The 14,774-nt window shown below is 37.1% G+C and overlaps 1 protein-coding gene across 12 annotated transcripts in view; it reads right to left on the bottom strand.

Moving 5' to 3' along the window:
• Nucleotides 1-708: 708 nt before the first annotated feature.
• ZFYVE16 (zinc finger FYVE-type containing 16) overlaps nucleotides 709-14,774 on the bottom strand; it is a 37,480-nt gene continuing 23,414 nt past the window's right edge. For 9 of the 12 annotated variants that reach the window (XM_026083781.1, XM_026083782.1, XM_026083784.1 and 6 more), the window contains 12 exons: nucleotides 12,950-13,334; nucleotides 12,286-12,408; nucleotides 12,039-12,194; nucleotides 11,150-11,374; nucleotides 9,708-9,790; nucleotides 7,391-7,495; nucleotides 6,383-6,533; nucleotides 5,756-5,836; nucleotides 5,069-5,231; nucleotides 4,089-4,194; nucleotides 3,496-3,660; nucleotides 709-2,621 (listed from right to left, as the gene is read on the bottom strand). In XM_026083781.1, the coding sequence (XP_025939566.1) occupies nucleotides 2,460-2,621; nucleotides 3,496-3,660; nucleotides 4,089-4,194; nucleotides 5,069-5,231; nucleotides 5,756-5,836; nucleotides 6,383-6,533; nucleotides 7,391-7,495; nucleotides 9,708-9,790; nucleotides 11,150-11,374; nucleotides 12,039-12,194; nucleotides 12,286-12,408; nucleotides 12,950-13,334 (1,905 nt within the window). In that variant the 3' untranslated portion in view covers nucleotides 709-2,459. Of the gene's footprint in view, nucleotides 2,622-3,495; nucleotides 3,661-4,088; nucleotides 4,195-5,068; nucleotides 5,232-5,755; nucleotides 5,837-6,382; nucleotides 6,534-6,564; nucleotides 7,089-7,390; nucleotides 7,496-9,019; nucleotides 9,107-9,707; nucleotides 9,791-11,149; nucleotides 11,375-12,038; nucleotides 12,195-12,285; nucleotides 12,409-12,949; nucleotides 13,335-14,774 lie in introns of those variants that run through there. The other 3 variants (XM_026083788.1, XM_026083789.1, XM_026083791.1) reach the window with 3 other exon arrangements.

The raw sequence follows: 14,774 nt of genomic DNA, 5'->3' as shown, positions 1-14,774 counted from the left end.
AGGCGGCTGCCCCACCGGCCCCGGGGAAGTGAAGGGTTTCGCCTTTTTGGCGTTTTTTTCCACAGCAAATGGTGGGCGCCGGGAGAGCCCTCCCCGCCGGGGTCGCGCTCCCCGCCCCCCGCCCGGGGAAAGCGGCTACCCAGGAGCCACACAAGGGGCGCAGCGCGCGGCCCCAGCGCGGCTCGCAGCCTCCCCCGAGGCGCCGGTAAGCACGGGCGGTCCGTACTCCCGTGGGAGCGCCGGGGCCCCAGGCTGGGGCCTGGCGCACGCGGCCTCTCCGCGCCTGCAGGTCAAGTACCATGCTGCAGCAGCAGCCTCGACGGACCTTCGCTTCAGCAACTCCCTTTCTTTCCTTATTTGTCACTTATGAGGCCGTATACGCGGTCTGCTGTGGATTCAAAGCCTAAAAGTTCCCACCCAGGCAGGCCCTCTAAGCAGGACCACCTCTATTTCCTTTATTCATGTCCATCACACCTACTACCTCTGAGACTTTTACATGTTTAAAACAGTTGCTGCCCTCCAAATACAAATTCTACTATTAAATATTCTGTGGAAATGAACTATCAAGAAATGGATCCAGTTACTAGGCATCACCCTCCCTCAACTGTTCAACACAGTTTCAGAGTTAGAAAAATCCAAAAGAGAGCTATAGAAACAAAACAAACCCAAGAAACATTCACCAAAAAAAGCTTTTTTAAATAGAAGAGGTAAAAATAGCAAACATTTTAGTCAATTTTATTTGTTAGTAATCATTATTTAAAATGAGTTAAACCATAGTAAGTGATAAGAGCCAACTGTTCCTTTGGTTACCGCTAAGAAACACAGGTAAAGCTAGTTTGCCCATATGGTATTGGATATCTGTGGTAACACAAAAGAAAGTCACCCCAACCTAGTTACATATCTGGTACAGATACACTTAACAGTGATATCCTCTTAACTACTGTTCACCCTTTCAGTGTCGTTTGCTTGACTCTCTGCTTATGAACTGTTTTCAAGCAACCCCGTTTTATCCATAGTGCATACGTATGGTGTGGTCTTCAGTTTTTCTCCAGGACTACGGTTTCTCTGAAAGAGTTGTATTAATTAGTTCAAGTGCATCCTCAGTTTCCTCCAGCCGAAGATCTTGAAGCCTGAACACTTCTAACACTGGTGTTCCAAAGCAAAGATAACAGCAGCATTGATTAGATTAAGTTACAAATTTTGTTTGCAATACAAAAACAGTGTCCCCTATGAGAATCAAGAAGGCATCAAAGTTTTAATAGTCTCTCATTATAAAACTGTACCAGCATTTTTACTCAAAACAATACAGAGCTTGGATACATTTTTGTTTTGGTTCTGTTCTTGGTAAACAGTTAAGTGACAGTTATCAAACCCTGATTGTGGTTCACTGAACCTCTGTACAAATCACGTGCATTGCAAGTACATAAATAGATCTTAATGACCCAATATCAAAAATACAAGAACCTCAGGTATACTAAAGCAGTCTGTTCATGAAAATTCACACTTAATACATCTGTTCTCCCTGAAAATAAAGGTGGCTGCTAAGAGGTGTCAAAAAGTAGCACAGGGGAGCAGAAAAGATATTACAGGATTCTTATCTGACTTATTGCTACATGTAGATTACTTCAAGGGTAACGAGGCTTCTTAATTATCCTTGGAAGGTCAAATTGTATCAGGACTTTTGAACACAGAGTAAAGGAAAAAATATCAATATTTATAAAAATAGCATCATTTAAGGTAGATAAATCCTTATAAATACAAGAATGAAATCAGTTATTCTATAAAAAAATTAGAAGCGTATGTTCCTGAAGCACCAGCATAATATCCCAATATTAAGTCAGGACTTCTCCAACTACAAAGACTTCATAAACGTACCTGCAAACTTTTCTCCTCTTGCTTATCATACACAAGGTGTCAGGCGGTGTGCACTTAAAATCTGTACTGACACATGATGTTTGCAGTCAACTACTGAAGATCTATTTGAATCTCAGGCGGCAAGAAAACAGTTTTGTGCCAGCTAAGTATACTTCACAAGGTTTATCTCATTCACACATGCAAAGCATGTGCTTCAGATGTAGATTAGATCTAACCATAAGAATTTTTATAACACGTATTTGAGGTTAAGAGGCAGCAGTGCAGATACTATGGCTTAAAGTTACACTACACATAGTAAAATGCTACAATTGTGTAAAGAGGTAACAAAACCCACCCTCTTCTGCAACTGTATTAAGTGTAAAGTTTCAGAACTTTAGGAAATATTAAAAACCAATTCTTTTGTGGTAAAATAACCAGAGAGAGCCTGGAGTTTGTTTGTTTGTTTTTAAACAAAACCCAGTTTGAAAGTTCATTAAAACAAAACTAGTTTTAGTGACATGGATATTTTCAGTGTTTTTAACATTACAACTTCGGTGTTCAGAACCAGCAAATCAGTATATTGTATGTAATATACATCATCCTCATCAAAACAGATGTTCTATAAGGAAAAATATTAACTCCATTTCCAATGGTAAACTTGTAGGATCCGACATCCCACCATGAATCACAGGAATCAGAGCACTGTCCAACTCATTCAGATAGTTCTGTGGAAGAAGCTGACCACCAGACCCTGCCAAGTATTCAACCTAGAAGGAAAAAAAAAAAAAAAAAGTTGGTATCAACACTTTTATATTAACAAGATGACACAGAAGTGCAGTATCTTGGAAAAAAGCAGTGTTTCACCTAGTACTGAATGACAAAGGCACTGGGTGGGTTTCCAGGTCAGTCAGTCACTGTAAGGTTTGCCATTGAGAAACATGCAATGTTCCCCTTGGGCTTATAGGGCCACACACCCTCTGCATCCCAGACTGCTCCATATTGGTGTCCAAGAATGATGCGATTACTTCCTAATATCACAGTTACTTATGAGACTAGTTTCAAAACATTGCTGAAAACTAGAAACTAAGTTGATTTACAAGGTTCTCTGAAATAAGATAAGGATGTATGACTGAGAATACCACCTTCAGAAGCAAGGAAGTTTAGATCTTGAGTTCAGATCTTGAGTTCTGTATCCTTTTCAGGGGCATCACCTGCTGGATAGCCTTGCTTTCTCTCTCTCCCATCCTCAGTTGTGCAGACCTGTCCTCTTCTGCTATACAGGCTTTGGTGCGCATACCCCTTACTGAACTAGCTTAGGGAGCTAAAATAGCAGAAAACTGTACTATCTCTATGATTCTCTAAATTGACTCACCTTGGAAGCAAATGAGTGCCAGAGTTAGAACTAGGGAATGACTGGTAACACATTGTAAGCAAGCTATTAGGGAATGGGGCAGAAAAAGAAGCAGGCCCATCCCTTTCGGGGGGAACTGATCATTTGGACGGTTTCTACATGAAATTTCATTCTCAGTCTGGATCTGGGGTATGGTAAAAAAATTTAAAAAATTCAGAAAGGGACCCAAGGTCTTTAAAGCAAAGATTTCAGTTGAAATGTGGCATCTGCAATAAAAGTTGAAAGATTACCATATCTGAGTCAATGGAAATTCTAAGGCCTATCTTATTCATTCCATTATTTTTCAAGGTTTTAAGATGCGGGCAAAGAGCAGTACTGCAAGCAGTAGCAATCTCTTTAGCAAACTGGTGAGGAACAGGACTGGATAGTTCATGGTCCTTTTGAAAATAGTACACCTGAAATTAAAGAAGAGATAAGACAGTTAGTAGCCTGGTTATACTAAAAAGCAAAAGAAAAATAATTCTATGTACACATAATCCAGAAGAGAAAGAGCCATAAATACCAATGCTTGTTTGCTGGCAAAATATTCCAATATTTTATCTGTTCTAAATATGTATTGAGCAACTATGGGAATAGTTGAGTGGCTATAGGATATCTGGATTATATACAGTTATCAAAACTTACAGACATGACTAAATCTCTTTTCAGAAGGAAAATAATGAAAGGTGTGTAAAATGATCAAAGAATTATAGAAAACAGTTGGCATATTGGTATGGCCACATATTAAATAAGTTGATTTGTTTGGTAGCATCTCTATCCACATTACCACCTAATTACTCTAAACAGTGGTAAAAAACACTCAGCTACAATGTAATTTACTAACTTCAGTACACTTCATAATTTTTCCTTCTGCTTCAAAGTCTCCACCTTGTAGTACTTTTTCATTTTGAGTTCCTTCCATTGATTTTCCATCTACTGGGCTTAAAATTCTACAGAAGATAATAACATAGTTAATAATTACACCAACATCTTACTTCATACAAGTTATTCAGCCTAAAACACAATGTTTAAATAACATTTAGGAATGACTAGACAGGTATATAACAAAAATGTAATACACAATTTGCATCATGAAAATACACAGGCTATAAAAACAAATAATCCTAAATAGAAAACAGACACACCACTTATTTAATACCAAACTCATCTTACAGGTTGAAGAAACTAGAAGTCTTCTTAAGTAAAGCCCGTTTGCTCTAATTGATCAGAGAAGCCATAGGAAGGGGCACAGCAAATCAAGCCCTGGCCTGAGAAACAGTGTATTTGATTAAAACGTAGAGGCAATTTTTGAATTAGTGATGGGTAGTTAAATCATAGTTAATGTTTGACTCTGTGTAAACAAGTGTTCAAATCATGGGGTATATGATCATGGGTCTTGCATCCCATTTCACCTTGCTGACTGAATGCTGCATTGTAAGCAATCAGTGGGAAAAGGCAGTGCTATGCACTTCCCAGCCCCTCTCAATGAGTGAGCTTAAAAGGGATTAATTCCATCTTCACACAAATTGATTACGGCTTTGACAGAAAACCACCACCACCACACTGAGGGCTTATAGCCTCTTCCTGTCAACTTCCAGAACAGAGAACAAAAACTATATGACCACCATAAGCAAAATTATTCTGCTAGTGACATCTAGAGGACTGCAGGTAGTTTACTGTCCCATTGTTTTATAGGTTTTAAAAATAAAATTCCTTCTTTCAATAAAAAATATTTTAGATTAATTCCTTGAAATAAAAGGTGGATATTTAAGAGTTGGAAACAAAAGAATTCTATAAAATGTTTTGCTTTCATAATACATTTACCCTTTGTTTGTTTTTTCTTCATTTTCTACCCAGCAAATATCTACATGTTCTTTTAGGTCTCCTGCATCCGTTTTGCCACAAGTTATTTTAAAGTCCTTCTTGTCTCTCAATGCCTGACGTAGGCTTTCCATTGTATCTGGAGTTATTTGTACCATTAGTCCATCTAAAAGAAAATCAGTTAAAACTCTCACTTATCTACAGAAGCAGCAGGAGGGTGTTTTAGTAGAATCTTGGTTTAAATTCTAGTAGAAAGGCCCTTTCCTTAATAAATGCACACAAATCGTAACTTGGACTCTGTCCCCCAACTATGGCATTAAACACTACATGAAAGAAAAAGTGTTATGAAAACTTTTCTGGTCAACAGAGCTAGATCRTAGAGGTTTTTGGCATTTATGTATCAAAATATATATTTCATCAATTCATCAATGAAAACAATTTTAGATGTATGCAACTGTAAAGGAAATACTCAGATTGACTGAATTAAGCAAAGAGTTAAAACCCAATATATATTAAAACAAACAGGTGCATCAGCATACATTTTTAATACAGCGTAATTTGCAATAGGTTTTCTACAAAGTTAAAAATCATGAAGAGCTTAGCTTACAGTAGAATAAAGATCTTGCACTAGACTGCTAATCATATATATACTTCATTCTTTAAATAAACCACATAGTGCTAAATTCTTACCTTCAACTATACTGGATTTAGCTAGAAATCCTGAAGATGTTTTCAAGGCTCCATTAAACACCACAAAACTTGCACCTGTGACTATGAAAAGTAGAAATAAAATGAGTACCACCACATATCACCCAAATTTGTAGTCACCGAATTAACAGCCCAGATACACTGCCATGCAGACAGTTGCACTGCATTCGAAACACCCTAAAGCACTGTACTGCTCTTTACTGCACATGTGGTGTTATCAGTTTGCTAGATGTTGTATAGAGATACTCACTGTTAGATATTTTACACACTCAGTTACACAGACCATGTGTCTACATCTATAAATATATTCCCCAATTCACATTAATATTAAATTTGGAAAGAGATAAAGAATCTGATGAAGTATGAAAATGTAAACTAGATTAAAAAAACTGAAAACAGAAAAAAGTATTAATTTCTATTTAACAGCATTTATAAAAGATACCTAAGTGTTTATATAGAAGTTAACATAATTCTATTTTGCATTTAAATTACTTAGCTTCTAGAATATTGTGCTTTTGTCCAAACTTCTGGAATACATTTTTTTCCTTGCAACCTAAATCACTGAATCTTGCATTTCTGCTCAAGAGATGTGATTACTAGACAGCTTACCTTTCCTAGGATGTCCAGTTGCACTGTTTGCTTGTGTGTGATAGATACCATCCTTACCCTGCACACACACTAAGTGAGAATCTGCTTCAGTATTGAAACTGGCTCCAATGCTAATTACATGCTCATTGGAAGAGTTTATCACCTTCATTACCTGTCAGTACAAAATTTTTTGTCATGAAACTGAGACAAATCTCTGTTTTGCAGAACTCGTGTTAAAAAGACATTTTTCAAAGAAGATCCTATATTAAAAAAAGTTGGTAGCTCTCAAAACAAATCTCAAGAATTATTCACTTCTGTCATTCTAAAGACAGTTTGCACCACAGGATTTGCTGTGATTAGCTGAGGAAAAATTTCTGTGCATGATCAAAAATACTATTTCAATTGACAGGGATAAAGTCAGTCTGAATACCTCTGCACATTAGAATACCAGGGCTGTGGGGATTTTTTGTTCTTGTAAGGCTAAAGCATGCATTAAACCTCATGCATTTTATTATGCAGTTTTGTTAAAGCTGAAGCAAGCAAACTGTAAAAAAAAATACTCTTTGGCAAAAATGATTTTCCTTGAAGTTGTAAGCAGAACACCACCTTTAGGAGATGTGGAAGAGGTCCTCCTTGAAAGTATACTCTAGAAGACTTCAGATAAACTGCTGATTTCTTTCACCATTTAACAGTTATCCTAAAGCCCAACTTGCCACTCAATATCCACCTTCCAAAACATCCAGGAAGAAGAAAAAGGAGTGTTCAGATAATTTCACCCCAGAGATACACACCTACATCAACTTAAAGTTCAAACAGCAAAGTAATCTAGAGAGCTGCAATCAAGTGACAAAGTTACACACAGAACAGCCTAGAAACTGATCACGGAAGTCAAAACAAACTTCTTTCACCCTCTAGTCTAATGTTTTTTCTTTTTTAAAGCACTCAAGTTAAAGATGTTACAAGTATTGTGTGAAAAATAAAGATTAAAGTAGCTTGGATTAGAAAGCTAATGAAGATAGCTATACTCACCTCATTGTATCTCCTTAGAGGTATTTTAATACAGCTTCTACCCATTTCCACATGAACAAATAGGTTATGTATGGTATGCAAAGTATATTGATAGTTTCTAAGGTCCTGTAACAGACAGTCTTTATGTTAACAGATGGCTGAACTCTATGCATCATTTTCTTACTTTTTTTTTTTTAAGAAATCTCATTTAATCTAAGCATTCAGCATTTTTACATTGATCTCTAACCTTCTAAAGAGTAGTGACATTAGGTGTGGCTAATAATTTACCCTTCATATACATCACAGGAGGAAAAAATAATCAGTATCTGAGTCTAGTACTGACAAAGTAGTTTTAAATATCATTTACCAGTGTACACACAGACTGTTTAGACTACAGCTGCTTTATTCACATAAGGATCTTACGATGTTTCAGATAACAAACAAACTTCAACACCCCTCTCTGAGAGAAGAGCAAAGCGTGGAAGCTTCCATCCAGATGAGTTAGTTTATATGCTCATATTCTTTCTCCTGCAGCTACAACCTCTTCTGCATGCTTGAGCACTGTTTATTATACCTTTCCCTGACAAAGGTTATCATCCACCATCACAGCCACTTCTGCAAAATCTCCCTATTGTTTCATTCCAGAACTATTCAGGTGTAATTTGCCTTTACTAGCTCTGTGTACAGAGGACAGACAGGTTAGAGAAGGCTACAGCAGCAGCTGAGCCAGGAAATCTGCATCTTCTTCAACCAGTACAGCTGTAGCAAGAAAGGTATTTATGAACAGATCTCACTGTGTTACAAGTTTCAGTTGAACTGGTACTGTTTTAGCAACGCTAAGATAGGCATGATAGGTTCCCTTTGCTTTCATCATTTATCACTACCTCAGTCATCTGTGTGGTACTCAGTTTTGCATCATCCTTAATTGAGAATTTGCACCACATGTAGATAGAAATGCAACATCAAAAGGGGTAGTCCCACCAGGAAGCACATATTCCCACTGCCTCTTTTGTGCTCACACCAAACACAGGTATGATGGAGAGTCTGAGCAATTCTGTAATCCAGATGAAAAATTCTACAGAAGCACTCTTTGTCAGCAGAATGTTATATTCTGCAAAATCTGAAGGTGCAATTCCACGGTAGGCTAAAAGAATGGGTATACCAGATCTGACTGAAGCTCAGTCCAGCTCAGTATCTTCTAACAGTTATGAAAAGTAGACACTAGTGATTTTATACTGCGTCTTATGTGCCTGCCTGTCTTCCCCAGGCTACTCTTCCAGCCTTCAGCAATCTGTGGTTTAGGCACTTGCTGAGCAAGAAGCTGTGGCTTAAGCCAATTAAATGAGTGTCTCCATCACAGCCTTCTCCCTCACATTGGTACTGGTACTTTGGCAAATCAAGTAGTGAGCTGGCTCATAGACTTAAAATCTAAAGTTATTTTAAGGAAAAAAAAAAAATCACTAGTTTTCAGATGGCTCARCTTGGAGACTGATTCTCTACATAATGACATGAACAGTGTTGGCAAAAATAGGAGAGTGCCACAGAATGCTGTTCCATCTCAGCTGTAATGGGAATATGCATGCATACCTCTACAGGAGGACTTCACGATCACTTGAATAATACATGCAATTCTCTCCATAACCTTTCAGCAATTTTTATCACATTGTCTTCAGCATTAAGAATCAGTTCTACATAAGTGTTAGAAAAGGAAGGTTACTGGTCTGGAATACAGGTTTCCTAGAAGTTTAAATAAAATCAGCTGAGTGACTGAAAAAAAAAAACTTCCTCAGAGAGTCGCATAAATCCAGACTTGATTTAATCTGATGATTTTGCCAAAAATCAAAGCTCTTCCCATAACACACAGCACAGATGGGATAGGTGTGGTAAAGTTACGTTTGTGTGGCAAAGTAATTATGGTTATAACAGGCAGATACTGTGGGCTGATTAAGTCTGTTTTTCCAGACCAAAAAAAAAAAAAAAAAAAGAATTCCTGCACCACAGCAATACTGAGAAGAGCAAATAAATAAATAAAAAGAACATCTCAGAATAATGATTACAACCAACTTTAATTAAAATACAAAATTCTTCTCATTCACTTAAAGTTGCTTCCTACCACAAGAAAATATGCTAAAGACAATAGCGTGAAAGGTATAGCTTTCCTAATTCACACACAAATATTCTTGGTTAGGAAAGTTCCAAGTCAAGTATGAAGAATAAAAACGTTAACCCTTTATTTTTGCCAAAACACAATTCAGCTTTAAAGAATATCCGACTTGCAAGGATATTTTACATCGTCTAAATTACAACAGGAAGGGAAGAGAACGAGACATTTACTCACAACAAGCAGATTCATAATTGTGTGTCCTATCTCTCCAAAGAGCGGCTTTCGGTCTCTGAAACTTACCACAGGCGTTGGATACACTAGGGCGGGGAAGAAAAGAAAGAGGATGTTTACCAACTAACAACTGCAGAATTTGCTAATCCAAGTATTTATTTCTATATTCAGCTACAGCTTCCTTTCATTTCAATGAAACCTGACCAGCCATAGGAACTACAGCCACTGCTGGCTTCTCCCCCACGGCCTACCTTTTCACCCACTGCACAATTTCCTCCCCCTCAGTTACATCCTACTGCAGCTCTCTTGGGGCAGAGGGAGGGAAACAGCCTGGGTTCAGCCTTTGGGTCATCAGCTTAGAGGGGTTGCCAGGCTTAGCAATTGCTTGAATAAGAATACCATAAGGGTTAACAATTGCTTCTACATCAATGCTGTAACACATAGCAGAGTATCACAGAGCACTGATAAGCAGGAGTAAAGTGATGAGGAGATCTGTATAAAGCAGCATGCTTTAAAGTGAACAACTGATGACTGGGATAGGAAACACATACAGGTAGAAACAAGGCAAAATAGGGAAATGCAGAAGATCAGAGACCACAATATGAAAAAGCCATTTGAAAACTAAAACTAAAAAACTTAAAAAAAAAATCAACCCCCACACACATAGCAAAGCCAGGATGGTGAGATCAACCAAAAAAAGATGCAAGAATGGTACAAAAATCACAAGAAGCTTGGGAAGAGAAGAATGACAAAGAAGCTACCATCTTCCTCAACATGCTGACAGAAGCCCATCCAGGGGTACTCTGCTATTGAGCTATGTAAGAAATCCATAAACAACTGAGTGATACATATTTATTGACTTACAACTTATACAATGGTAGGCTTATTTATCAAAACCCACTCGGCTTGGGAAAATTGTGTATGATGCGTTTTTGAAATCCATTCCAACTCTTCTGACTCAGCAACAGTTGGACCATGTGACATCCCATCCAATCTGCTGGTCTTTTTTTTTTTAATATATATATATATGCATACATATATATATACACACACACACACACGTGTCCACCTCATTTCGAAAAAGGTAATCTTAATTCAGAAAAATGATTTATCAAAGTTATAAATTAGGCTAGTGAATTTCCCTGCAAAAGTTTCTCCTGTAACAACAGAAGTCAGACACTGACAGCTTATTACTCTCAGTTGTAGTTTCTAGGCCCACCCATCTTCAGCTAAATTGACAAAGAATCAAGAGGGTCCAGCAGCACAGATTGTAAATTCCCATGGGGAGCCACCTGTTAAGACACTTGTATGGAACTTCAGTCTTACGCAAGTGTAATATAAAATACTGCCAAGAGTCTTGATGACTTTGAACTTATCACTTGCCTACAAAACATTCTCACAGGTAATTTTACATTTATACAGCTATCTTAAGTGATAAAACTTACCCCCATATTCTGCTCCCAATCTCAACATTAAACGGATTGGAAAAACTTTTGCCCAGGGTATTTCCAACTTATGGATTAGAATGCCACATAGAAAAGGGCTATCTGGTAAAAGCAGATCATCAAGTTTCTGAAAAGTTGGTGAAACAAACAGGAATCCTCCATGGTCTTTGTTACCGAGAAAGTTTTCAGTAAAAGTAAAGTTTTCCATTTTTCTTATTAACCTTCCTGTTGAAAGGGAGACCGATAAAATCTTTGCATGTCAAGAGTAATATGTTAGTATCAAGAAGAAAAATACTAAGTGTTCTAACATCAGTACCTATACGCTTTAAACCATACGTTACATCTCAAGTCTTCCTGAAAATCTTGTGGACATCCAAATCCACAGCCTATCGGTGCTATATAGTCTTATCTATTAACTCAATGACCTTGAATATGAAACTAGATTTTTCCAAACAAATACTAAAAAACTTCTCCAAGGTGTAAACATTCTGGTACACAATGTATTTCACTATATCATTTTACATCTAAGAAAAAGTTTGATAAATATTTGAGTTATGCTGATCAAAAGTTCACACACTTTACTGTACCTCTACAAATGAAGCTCCAGATGTCCTAAACTGGAGACTCAATGATTTATACCCAAAATCTCCCACACAACACAACTAAAGGGCAAACAAAAAGCCAATCAACAGGAGGTTTACAAAAGTATATGAATCAGAAACTTGCTAAATTCTATTTCTCCTGTTGTTTAGGTAGAACCTGAAGTTAATACTGCAAGCTTATTCAACAAAATCATTAGATATCAACAAATAATACAGTAAAAATCAGATTAACTCCCAGCTTTAAAGATAAGCAAGAAGATATTATAACACAGTTAGATATGATGTACCTTTCATTACATCCTTGTAGATATCAATAAATAATTTTAGTATTTCATTAGGAAAAGTCTCTTCATCTGGCAAACACTGCAGTAGGATGATAATTTCTGCCTGACCCAAGCCATGTAGTCCATTTGTCGAGAAGTACCAGCACTTTTCTGAAGAATCTTTAATTAAAAGTAGATACCACAGTGATATTGTTTTATAAAGAGGAAAAGACAGACTGATTTAATAGAAAAGAAAATGTGCACTACTTACATGATATTAACTTGACATTCACAAGGAAGTTTGCATTTAGGATAAAGGTTAATGGATTAGGACCTCCTTCCGCAAGAAGCAAGGTGACCTGCTGGTGAGATGGATGTTCTTCCACTAGAGGATCTAAATAAATTAAGAGTTGATTTAGTTTAACATGTCAGCCAACTATCAAAAAAAAAAAAAAAGTTACAGATCATATATGAAAGACTGCCCCACCGTCCTCTCTTAAAAGGCTGGTGTTCTCAAACTTAGAACAGCTACAGATCAACCAATGAACTTACCCTAGGAGTAAAAGCTTACCCCAAGAGTAAAAGATCATATAAAATAATACAGGATTTGTAATAAGTGTGTAAACTAGGGCTACTGTTTATTTGCTAATTAGTAATCAACTACATATGCTGTCTCCTCATCCATATACTGGTACTGTAACAGCTACAAACAATGAGCACAAGCACTGCTATGAGGCATTAAGTGATGAAGTATTTTCGTAACATACAGATGGATCTTTCTAATAATGCAGGTTCAGTTATCAAACACGATCCAATGTGCAGCACAGATAAATGAAAGTTAAAATTGTATTACAATACACTCTATACACACAGAAGTTCTTATTTAGAAATCTTGCATCAGGTGATACAATGCTAACAATTTACCCAAATTTTACCTTTTCCGTTTTCTCCTGCCGCAAGCAAAAGTGGTGGCAGTTTATCACCATCAGGAACTAGGCTGACTTCTTTACTAACACAGTTTTCAAGACCACATAGTGCTCTGTAACTTGAAGGACTAACAGGCAAATCATTTTTAGTCCAATCAGCTGAGCTGGAACCAGCCTTTTCAGCTTCTGTAGGAGTAGAGAATTCCTCAGTTTCTGGAGTTACACATTTATAACTATGCACCATCTCAGTTTGCCTAGGAATGGCCTCTTGCCTATCATCTGAAGGAATAGAAGATTCACAACATAATTCCTCAATTCTTACAATAACATCCATTTCTTCCTTTGGTTTTGGATTTACATCACTTAATGTGTCATCCTCTTCTGGATTTGCAACCTATTAGAAAAAAACGAAAACAAAACCAGCATAGTCTACATTCTAGTCTCACAACAAACTAAGTCTTCTATACTAGCATACTAGAAACAAAAAGCTTAATGAGGAAAAAATATATATTTTCAAATTTTTTGGCAGGTATTTCCTTTAAACAGGCAGAAAGCCACAAATCTCTTCTGGATCTTGCATTTTTTCCATCTTTAAAAGGCATATTAGTCCCTATTTTAGGTTAAGATGCATCATTAATTTATTTGTCCTATAACACAAAATCATCATCAGAGCTGCATGTTAGTCATTTTAGCATATTACAGTCAGATTCAACACAATCAATAAAAACAGGTATCATTTGAGCAATCTGTTTAGCATTACTAATAGCTCTCCCACTCAGGAATATTGTAAGTTGTCATAATTTGAATCAGTAGTTCAGTACTGTAAGTGTATTTCTATTTTTACACAAGGTATTAGCAGCTGAGTCTACCATTTTACAGCATGACTCATTTCTAGTTTGGGGTCAAACCTATGGTCCTCCCTCAGTGAAATGGATATGACAAACTAACAGAGCATAATCATGCTATGATATGAATCATCATCAGAAAACACACCAAGCTGTGAGATATCACCTTTCAAATATGTTAAGTCATCATACCACAAGTCCACATAGACTTGCGCCCTATCTCAACAGGAAAGGTTTTGCATTGCAACAAGAAAAGGCCTAACAGCTCTATGCTTCCCCTATCCTAGTTCTCTTGGTAAGCCCTCAGCCTCCAGCAAAACTCCTGTTAAGAGAATGAATAAGCTACAAGGGGGAAAAAGAAAGAAAGAAAGAAAAAAAAAAAACAAACCTACAACCACCACCCCAAAAATCACACCTAAAAACACACATGCAAGCATACAAAACCATGACTAAATTGGCCTTCAATGGACTTCTTCCCATGAATTTGCTTGATAGTGTTTCATACCACTTTTGGCTTCCACAGCATCCTGTGGCAGTAAGTTCAGGATTATGGGTTGCACAAAAAAGTACCTGCTTCACTTTAGAGCTGCAGTATGGTTTTGTTCGTTGGTGCTTCTGAAGTTACATACAAGAACCACTGACTAATTATCTCCTATTTCTTTATGTCCATGATACTTTAAAATTTAGAGATCTCTTATCTTTTGCAACTGAAAAGGTCCTACCCTCTCCCCAAAACAAAAGATATGTTCTTGTCTTGATTGCTAAGATGGGGAGAGCAAAAGCTGCTAGATTTATTCAAGATCTGGGAAAAACACTGATACATTTGGTTCCGTAATGATTTTCTGTTTCATTTTCTATCTGTTCCCTCCCACTTACTCCTGCCCCCCCCCCTTTTTTTTTTTTTTTAAGAAAACAACTGCAAATATTTCTTTGGGCTAATCACTGACCACAAGTTCTTTTTTTTCTTATAAGTGATAAATGTAACATCA

The sequence above is a fragment of the Apteryx rowi genome, unplaced genomic scaffold, assembly GCF_003343035.1.
Source record: "Apteryx rowi isolate R43461 unplaced genomic scaffold, aptRow1 scaffold_616, whole genome shotgun sequence".
Classification (NCBI taxonomy): Eukaryota; Metazoa; Chordata; class Aves; order Apterygiformes; family Apterygidae; genus Apteryx; species Apteryx rowi.
Note: the sequence above shows the minus strand (reverse complement) of the source record. Positions and strands in the feature narration are given on the sequence as shown.